Raw genomic sequence first — 10,156 nt, 5'->3', positions numbered from 1 at the left:
CGGCACCCATGCGCGCCCCGCTCCGCCGGCCTTGGGCCCGCCGGGGGGCGGCGCGGAGCCCCCCGGGGCCGCCCCCGCTCCCTCCCGGTCCCGCCCCCGGCGGCGGCTCCCTGCGGGGGGCCGGGCCGAGCCGGGCCGTGCCGTGCCGTGCCGGGAGCAGGTGCGGCCGCCCGGGGAGGCGTAGGGCGGAGCGAGGCGGGGGGGGGGCCGAGCCGAGCCGTGCCGGCAGGTGGGGGCTGCCCGCAGCGCTGGGCCGCGGGGAGAGGGCTCGGGGGTGTCCCCCCCGGCGGAGGTGCGGGGCCAGGTGTGCGGGATGGGGGGCTGCGAGCTGCCCGCGGGGGGGGGCCGGGGGGTGCCGCTGCTGCCGTCCCCGCCGCGGCCGCGGGGGGACCTTTAGCTGAGCTGGGAGCGGGGAAGCCGCAGCGGGAGCTGGTGTTTTCTTCCCCTCCTTCCTTCGCCTTGCCTCCCCTCCCTCCTCCTCACCCAAACCGGGAGAGGAGGCGTGTTCCTACAGCCTTGCTGCACCGGTTTTGCACGGCTCGCCGTCGCCGGCTTTGCTTCGCGGGGTGGCCGGGCGATTTTTTTTTTTCTTTTTTATTATTTGTTTGCTCGTGCCTTTTTCTTTTTTTTTCCCCTCTTCCTTTTCTTTCTTTCCTCCCCTCCCTCAGCCCATCGCATGCTCGGATCCGGCCGGCTCCTTCCTTTTTCTTTTCGGCGGTGCCGCTCGGGGGGGGCAGGGAGAGCTGGGATGAGTGCCGCCTGACGCACAGGCACGGCGAGGGGGGGCCCCGCCGGCAGCCGCAGCCCGCTGGGGGCCGCAGGGCGAGGGGCTCGCTCGCCGCCGCCGCCTCCCCCCTTTCCTCTCCCCTTGGCCCCGGCGAGGCGTGCGTGCGAGGAAGAGGAGGACGACGAGGAGGAGGAGGAGGGCCGCTTTGACTCGCCGGGAGGCGCCGGGGCTTGCCGCGGAGCCCCCCCTATGTGAACCCCCCCCCCCGGGCGGCTGCATGGCGATAGAGCGGCGCCGCGAGGGCCGGCCGCTGCCGGAGGAGAACGGCTCGGTGCCGGGGGCCGCCGCCGCCCCCCCGGGGCCGCCCCCCGGGGCCGGGCTGGGGGTCGGGGCCGAGATCCAGGCGGTGCCGCCGCCTCCGCCGCCCCCCTCGTCGTCGTCCGCCGCCTGCAGCCCGCTGCTCCTCGACTACGACGGCTCCGTGCTGCCCTTCCTCGGGGGGCTGGGCGGCGGGTACCAGCGCACCCTGGTGCTGCTCACCTGGGTGCCGGCCCTCTTCATCGGCTTCAGCAAGTTCTCGGACTCCTTCCTGCTGGACCAGCCGGACTTCTGGTGCCGGCAGGCGGACGGGCAGCAGGGCGACTGGAACGGCTCCCTCGTCCCCCCCGGCCACGCCAACCACAGCGGCATCTTCCCCACGGCCACCGCGCTGCCCGGCCCCAGCAACGCCAGCGAGTGCGACTGCCACGAGTGGCACTACCGGATCAGGGCCGGCCTGGTCCAAAACGTCGTGAGCAAGGTGAGGAGTGGGGCTGCCCGGGGGCTGCTCGCCCCCGTGGGGCTGCCACCCGGGGGAGAGGTGTTGTGTGTGGGTGCTGCTCTAGCCAGGGATGCAGGGAGGGCTCCCATCATGTCACCGCTCCTCCCTGCATGAGCCTGACCCGACGGCCGGGCTGCTTTTGGGCAGAGGTGGTGATGCTGGTGGTGGAGAAAGTTCTGCTGAATTTCTCCCGCTTCGTAGTCGCTGTCTCGATAACTCTTTCCATAGAAAAAAAGGAGAAATGCCTCATGCGAGGTGTATGCCTCCCGAGGCACAAGGTGCGTGCTGCTCTGTTTCGTGGTTCTCCCACTGGAATGGCTAAAGGGGAAAATTCCTGGTGAGGGGGCCACGCTGCTTTCTGCCCCTGCTTCGTATTCCCGAGTAGCGCGTGCGAAAAGCCCGCCTCACTTTTTCACCTGCGAGGCTTAGCTCGCGTATCCTACCGGCCGTGTGGAAGCTCTGCCACCTGTGTATGGGCCTCATCGGTGCTGACAGACAGCTGTAGTTCTTGGAAACATAAAATGAAACTGTTAGACCAGGAAAGTAGTTCCCTTTGGCTGAAATCCCCCCAGCTCAGCAGAAATTACTTCCTGCGTGAAAGTCTTGTGGTGTGACTGTGCTTATCTAGTTGGGCGTGAGGAGCACGGCAGTAATCAGATGACTGGTGTGGTTGTGTCTTGGTCAGCCAGCACGCACTTGTATTAATCACTCAAAATCATTTTGGTTTATCTTTGTGTCCCTCGACAGCGTGCGCAACACTGGAAAAGCAAGCAGAGCAAATCCCCCAAAAGCTCAAACCCAGAATGGTTTTAGGAAAAAAAAAAAAAACAACAAAAAAACAACATGAGCCTGCTGCACTCCTTCCATGAGAAAAACACAGGCACATGGTAGATGTGAATGGTGTGTGATGTAGAAGTGCATAATGAAATTTGACATTTAAGAGAAGCAGATTTTCTTCTGTTTATAACCAGAGACAGAGCTATTCATATGGTGCAGGGCTTAACACTGATACTTGAGCATGAAAAAATCATCTTGAAATATTTCTTTCGAGTGCAAACTGTTTTAAAAAAATTTCTTTTTTTTTTTGAGACGCTGAGAGTCTTGTGAAGGTCGTCATCAAGTTGACCACAGAAGGTCAAGGCAGAGTTGGTTTGCTATCTTGCATACTTCCTTAATAATAATAATAAAGAAGTGTTCTTTGGAAGAACTCACAGTAAAGGGCAGATCAATTTTAATGGATAAATAAACAGCTGTGGTCCCTGCTGTCTTGTTTTCTACTAGAAAGAATAATAATCATCTTTGGAGGCTACATTTTTTTTTTCGGTGTGGAGCTTTTGTTGTATGTTTGCTTCCAGAAACTTGGCAGCTTTTTCTCTTTGATTTGTAATCCCTTATAATTATAATTAGGTTGTTTTCACGGGGTCAGGATTCCTCCTTAGCTTGTGTTTTTGTTCTCTTTTGGGGTTTTCTGGGTGGGTGTGCTGTCTGTTTTTATCCTAGAGAAGAAAGGGAGGAAAAACCCAAACAGAACATCAGCGTAGCCGAATTCAGGCTCTCTCATAAACCACCAGGAGCTCCGATAGCGTGGGAGCAGTTCTTGTAGCCGCTGCCTCTTCTTGGGTGCATCTCACCGCCCTTTGTGCAGAAGAGCCGCGTTGATGGATTCAGGAGCCTGGATGTTCAGACCTCCTTTAACTCCCCTCAAAAATACATTTGGTTCTGTAATGGATTATGCAATGTTCTCATCTTTCTAAATAGAGTTTTATTAAATCTGCCTTAGTCTAATATACAGTCATAGAATCATAGAATATCCCGAGTTGGAAGGGACCCATAAGGATCATCAAGTCCAACTCCTAGTCATCTGTGTGGTAGCCAGCGGTTATATTGAAATGTCGTAAAGAGAGCCAAAAGTATATTAAAAAAAATGCACTTCTGTTTGGCCGGTCAGTCCCCTTGTTCTCATCCTCAGCGGCCCAAGCTAATCTCCGATGGATGCTTTTCTTCAAAAACAATGAAATGAGCGCGGTTACTTAGCGCGAAGTGTGTTTCCTGCTCCGCCTTCTGTCAATGAACCGGGGACAGTGACATTTCACATACCTCGGGAGCAGACCCTAAACTACGATGGGTTTCGCTGTCTCCACAGCCTTATTGACCCATCTGATGGAGGCTTCCTCAGATGCCATCTCTCCATCCCTGTTTTTTCAGCTATCCCTTTCCCAGCACCCGTTCCTGCGTCACGCTCGGGGTTCATTGAGTCGAGACCTGGCCACCTCCAGCCCTTCTCCTGCCGGGCTGGTGGCCAGGGCCGGAGGTGGCCTCGCGTGCGCCTCGGCGAGCGGCCCTGCCCTCCTGGGCTGAGTCACGGGGAGCGTTGCTTTTTATAGTGCTGCCACTCACTGGGACCGGGAACGGTAATAAAAGACGTGCTGCTCATTATTTAATGCTGTCGAAATACATACAGCGAAGAGGTCAGATGTGTAACGTAACCACAGGAATTCCGGTGGCCGTGGTAAATCACAGATCTGAGCTCGTGGCCTGGCTTGGTGCATAAATCTTGGACCTGAGCATGGTTCGTACATAAATATCTCGAGGGTATGTTCTCCAGGAGAATTCACTTGTAAGGCTTTTTCACCGCTAAGCGTTTCTTTGAGGGTTTTCATCTATTCCTTGTCACATCATCACCATTATCACATCACTCTAAACAGAGTGCAGCTCTATCATTTGTGAGATGCATATCCTGAACTAGCCTTGGGGCTAAAAAAGCTAGTTAAAGAAAATCATTTAAATGGGCTGTGTGTCTCACCACTGTCCAGAGGATGGATGCTGAGAAATATTCCCCCTTACTTTTTCTCTTCTTTTTTTTTTTTGAGGTCTCCTTTTACTTATTTGAAGAATGATGGTCCAGATGAATTACTAGCATGAATGTAAAAAGCGACATAATCACAACAAAGCATGTATAGTTGTAGAACATAGCAGGAAGTTGGGGTGTGTTCAGCAGGGACTTTTCTAACCCTCTTGTCAACCTCTTTAATGTCTGAATCTTCTGTCTGCAAAGTCGGCTGTAATCTTGGGGCAAAGTTTTCATGGAAGCTCTGTATGGGGCTGTATATAACTGTATGGGGGTGGCGGTGGTTGTTTTTCCCTCCATTGCTAGGGTGACTTCTCTGCTGCGTTGAACGGCATTACGTGGCGGTATGGTTTGTTCTTCTGAACGTGGATCTGTACAATGGACACCGAGAGCTGGCGATGGGCAGCGACTGAGGCTTGATTAAATCACAGCGGATGGTAGCACATCATCCCTTCCGCACATGCTTGTGCCGTTCCAGATCACCCCAGCTCTCGGCAGCGGTGTAGGGAGAAGTGGTTAGTTGGAGGCTGCTTTTTAATCACCCAGAACAATTATGTAATAATATTTCATGTCTGGTCACACGGGAATTCCTGTTGTGGCTGCTTTTCTGCTCCAGATGCCTTGTTTTGCTGCAATGCTGTTCCTCTTGGCTCTTAACTTCCCACTTGATTTGGGTTGAGTCATCTTCTTTCCCAAGTAACATGCCGTGATTTTACCTATCTGCCGCTGGTTCGATCCTTCTCGTTCCAGTTTGGCTGAGCCTCCAGCTAATTGTATACACAGATACCCACCGAAAAATAAACAGGGGAGCATAATTCAGGAGACCTCCCCTCCTCCCTTGTGGCCCAGGGGTGATGCTGCCCAGCAGTGAGCATGGAGCAGTGCTGTCTTGGTGTGGACATGGATCATTTCAGGCAGCGACATGATGCTATTTGCCCCTGCAAAGATATGTCTTTGTCCTACCAGCTTCTCTTCCCTTTTTGGCAGTTCTGGCATTTTTCTGGACTGGTCTTCAGCTCATATAGCTTGCTAACCTGGCAGATATTTAAATACTTTCTTTTTTTCCCTGGATTTTCTGTAACGTAAGTAATCATGAAGTAAAATGGCTCTGCATGGTGACACCTGCCCTGGGCTGTGATGGTGTCTCACAGGATTATTGCAAGTACCTGCCAGTAACCAGGAACGTTACAACACAAAAATCTGTGTGATAACAGCAGAGATGAATTTGGCACTGCTCATAGGGTGGTATTTCTTGGAGAAGGGGATAGGTGTGCATTTCAAGTGCACTTTCAGAACGCAGTTATTAATTCAGAGGGACCACTGACAAGGTCCTTCCCAAAAGGAAGGGTGACAGAGCACTGGCATAGGTTGCCCAGAGAGGTTGTGGACTCTCCCTTCTTGAGGATGTTCAAAAGCCATCTGGGCATGGTCCTGGGCAACCTCCTCCAGGTGTTCCTGTCTGAGCAGGGGGTTGGACCAGGTGACCTCCAGAGGTCCCTTCCAACCCCAGCCCTTCTATGAAAATCAGAGCTGTTCCACCCCTTCCAGGCACAAATGGGAGGAAGTCTTTGTTCTCTTCTGTGTATCCCATAGCTGGCTGGCATCAGAAAAGACTTCAGAAATGCTGACGCTTCTCTTTTTTTCCTGCAACCACCAGGATTTTTCTTGTCATTTTTTGTTCATGTCTGACTAGCTTCTACTTGGTCCCAGATAATTAAACCCCAGAGTTATCGTACCCAGTGCAGTAGTTGGGTCAGAAGCAGCAAGATCAAAACTAGCGTATTGCCCATGCTCTTGCTTCCGTTTTACAGGTTCAAGGGGGTGAAGGGACCTGCAAAGCAGATTCTTGCATCAAGCAGGAGGACCGATGTAAATTTCTTTCAGACAAGGCTTTGAAATGACCACCTCTGTTCCAAATGGGTGCTGAAGAGGTCAACAAATCCACGTGATCAAACATAGACAAAAACATTGGCAGTCCAGGGCAAATTTCTACTACTGTTTTTTTATGCCTTCCTCAAATGTGGGAATGATTCCCAGAGTTTTTTTCCTTCCCTCAACAAGTTACCTGATAATGAGTTACAGGTTGCCAATCTGAGTGCTCGCAGGCATGAGGGATCTGCTTGCTAAAGGGCAAGGAGAGCCGCCTGTGCATCCTGGTGAAGCTGCTATGGGACCTGCCTGCTCACACAAAGCAGATGGTGATGGAGCATTCTGGTTATCGGGGCACTGATGAACACCACCCTAAAACAAGGTGCGTTCCTGGCCGAGCAGCGTGCAGGACGTGGCGGGTGTTTCGGTGACAACACCCCTGTTCCCAGGTGCAGTGCAGCTGCGCAGAGTTGTTTTCTGTCTACCTGCAAACAGTACATTACCTTACGCCAGCGTGCGAGATAACCAGCTGTGATCTCACTAGACAACAAATATGTGTCTTGTGAGCTTAGATGTTCTTTCATTTATTTTTGAGGGGGCGTTATGTACACGCCAAAGCACTTCTAAGCAGTTGGTCTGGAAAACAGCGACTGCGTTGAGGCCAGTACTGCCACCAGGTCTGAGGTCATCTTGGTTTTCTGTTTGGTATGGATTTTATGCGCTGGAGGGAACCTACATAGAGTTAATGTTTATTACGAGCTTTACGATAAAGTGTCGTGGATACAGGAATCTGATTTCAGCCTACTGTAAATAGTTTGTGGTGTTTGTGGAAATAATAATAATCCTCTAGGAAGGTAGCTCCATCTTACAGTATCTTTAAGTCATTCTCAGCTTTCCAAGACTTGGTATTGAGCCTTTCCTATTCCTCATTTTCAGTGTGCGTGTGAAAGCACTGCATTTTTTTTTTCATTATTATTATTTGGGATGGACGTGATGTTTGAAATGGTTGGGGTTTTGTTTGTTTTTGTTTCCTCTCCCCAGCAGATCCTGTATCTCAGTCATTCAGTTTGCATATACTAACCCGGCCTGTGCTGTGGCAGGAATTGCAAGCTTCAGTGTGTATTTACCAACTGTTCAGGCAGTTTGAACCCAAATATCGAACATGCTCTAGCAGTTTTACTTCTTACTCTGACTACGAGAGTGCAATTGTAAAAGATGCCATCATGGTTTCCTTAAAGTAATCTCCAAAGAGGAGGAACTGGCATTTAGAAAAGCATTTAATTTGGAGCCAGTCCCGCTGTTTGTCATGGTAACGCTGAGATGAGGATTACAGGCCAGCCAGTTGTGAAGGTGTTCGTTTTCAATGAAATAACACCTGGAATAGCACGAGACTGGTGGTTTTCCTTTGCTTAGAAACCTTTGGCCATATCAATGGTGCAAAGCCTTAAATTAGAGCTTTCCAGATGAATTCTAGAGAGCTGCTAAATTTAGAAGAAGCTGAAATACTTAAGCTTTTATGTACTTTGTCTTCTGTTTTCGCCATCAGCCTGCTTCTTTCCATTCGTTTTCCCCTCCATGCTACCTGGCATCCCTGCTTGGAACAACCGCACGCGCCCTCTGGTATGCCTTCCTCCCCTCGTGCTCCCGACTCGGGGTTATCCGTGAGAAACTGTAGGGTCGATGAGATGAGGCTGAAGCCTTGCTGGAGAAGGCAGCAGTCACCTGTGCTGGAGGTGACGTGTAGGAGATGGGAGAATCCTGTCTGAGGAAGGAGATCCTGCAACTTTGCAGCCATGCTGAGGTTTCCGTGCTGAATTCCCTCAGCGTGGTGTCTCTTGGGCTGCCGTCTCTTCAACTCCAAAATGTGTGCTTGGCTCTAAAAATGTGATTATTTTCTGTTGGCTTTTGCCAGCAGGTGACCTTGTTTGAATTCCCCTGTGAGCGTGGTGCAAGCGCTGCCCTTGGGGCCGCAGCCTGTGCCGGCGAGCTGGTAATGAGAGGCAAGGGCGAAGGTTTTTTGAGGGCAAGGGTCCCATGGAGAAGGCTGGTGCAAGGCATGTGCTTCTCTGTCTGACTGCCAGCATCACGGACATCTTTACCACTCACGCCATCGTTCTGTATGTAATGCTGTCCTCACTGTTGTAGTGCCTGAAAGCCTTCTCGGTAGTGTGTTAAATGATATAAGTGAAGGTCCGTACTGCCAAAGAAAGTTCTTTTCTTTTTTAATCTCTCATCTTATCCCCTGGAGGAAAACTCAATACGTAGTGTAGAGCTTTGTTAGGATTTTTATTCTGTCTTTAATTTACAGCTAGGAGAGAGCCCCAAATGCAGGTTGTCCTACTGAAATGTGAGAACAAAAGACCAGATAAACGAATATTTTCTGATACTGGTTTTTGGGGCACGTGTTCAGGTACACAAGTAACGAGGTTGGGAGAATCAGGAACATTACCTGTAAGGTCTAGAAAACAGCACGTTTACGTTATCCAGCAACATGTGGTTTATAGTTACTCTTGTGCACTGTTTTCACAGCACCAGGTGGTCTGGTTTCATGAAAGGGGTTTTGGATGGGGCTGGAGGAATTCGTTTTTGGCTCAAGTGCTGCCTCTGTGTTAATGCTCTGGTGCTGCCCAGTCTCCTCTTGGCCTCTGGACCGTAGTCCATGAGCGTGTCTACAATGTCGCAATGTCCCAGCTACAAATATTATTAAGGATAGGGAATGTAAATTACAGTGTAAGACCTTTTCCCCCCCGCCTCTCTCTCCCAGGGCTGTGTAAAATGCTGTCTGCATGAACAATACAAGCTTGACAGACCAGTTTCTTCTCTTCATTTGTGAAGCAAGCTGAATATTTTTATTCCTTCTTCCTTCCCCCTAACATTTAGCTAAGTCTGAATTAATACCAGACCCTTTTTCCCTCTCCCTCTTCTTTTCCGTTTGCCCGGGTTATAATGACTGTAGACCTCAAATGATGAGCGGGCAGGGTTACAGCGGTGATAACTGCATGTCAAAATTAATTTTTATCTACGGTGACTTTGAGCAAGTATTTCTCATGAGGAAGGGCTTCCTCTCCTTATCTCCTGTTCTCGTCTCCATTTTGTAATTGTATCCCAAGCTTGTCGTTTTTGAGGCTTTTCCCCCACTTCAAAAGAAGGCCTAATAAGAGTGTGAATTGGATTTTTCCACGCCAGCCCTTTTGAAATTGTCTATGTGCAGTTTGTTTTAAGCATGTGTTGCCCTGGAAAGTGCTGGTCTTCAAAGCGTTAACTTGTTTTTGATTATCAGATGATAGCGAATGTTAATATTTAACTAAAATGTTGTGGGTGGTTTTTGTTTTTTTTTTTTGTGGGGGTTATGGTTTTTTAAACATATGGCTTCTATTTACAGCGTTTAGACCAGTTCAAAGCACCAATTTGGCAGCTCATTCTACTCCTTATTTAGCTGGGCCATGAAGCCAGGCCCACCAGAAGGTGCCTTGTTCAGCGTAAGGGTGGTCGTCAGCTGAAAACTGAGGGGTGGCACTGGAAAAACATTTTTCCGTGTGTGACTTGGGCAACTGCTAGTGAGGGTTGATGTTGCCTCGACTTCTCATGTGTCCAAAGGGGTAGGTTTGAAGTTAGTGTGTCCAAAGGGTTAAAGCAAGGAGTAGGTTTTAAGTTAGTCGTTTTTGCGACAGTGACTTCCCAATGATGTCAGAACACGTGTAGAAAAGACACTTAATCACGGTGCAGAGATCTAGAAGAGAGATGGAAATATCCTGAATATGAATGTAGCATCCATGAAAGCTGCAAGCAGGATGTTGTATCTCCTAGCGCCTTGATGTTGGATGGCATTATGGAGTTGGAAAAAGTGAAGCAGATCGCATCAGCTGAGAAACAAGTTAGTTGACTTATCTTG

General features: G+C 50.4%; 1 protein-coding gene across 2 annotated transcripts in view; it reads left to right on the top strand.

Annotated features, from left to right (window-relative positions):
* The first annotated feature begins 371 nt into the window (after positions 1 to 371).
* Positions 372 to 10,156, top strand: part of SLC22A23 (solute carrier family 22 member 23) — a 98,259-nt gene continuing 88,474 nt past the window's right edge. The window contains exon 1 of one of the 2 annotated variants that reach the window (XM_035552731.2): positions 372 to 1,526. In XM_035552731.2, coding sequence (XP_035408624.1) covers positions 1,005 to 1,526 — 522 coding nt within the window. In that variant the 5' untranslated portion in view covers positions 372 to 1,004. The remainder of the gene's footprint in view (positions 1,527 to 10,156) is intronic. The other variant, XM_035552732.2, reaches the window with a different exon arrangement.

This window comes from Cygnus atratus, chromosome 2, assembly GCF_013377495.2.
Source record: "Cygnus atratus isolate AKBS03 ecotype Queensland, Australia chromosome 2, CAtr_DNAZoo_HiC_assembly, whole genome shotgun sequence".
Lineage (NCBI taxonomy): Eukaryota > Metazoa > Chordata > Aves > Anseriformes > Anatidae > Cygnus > Cygnus atratus.
This window is presented reverse-complemented; position numbering and strand designations above follow the sequence as displayed.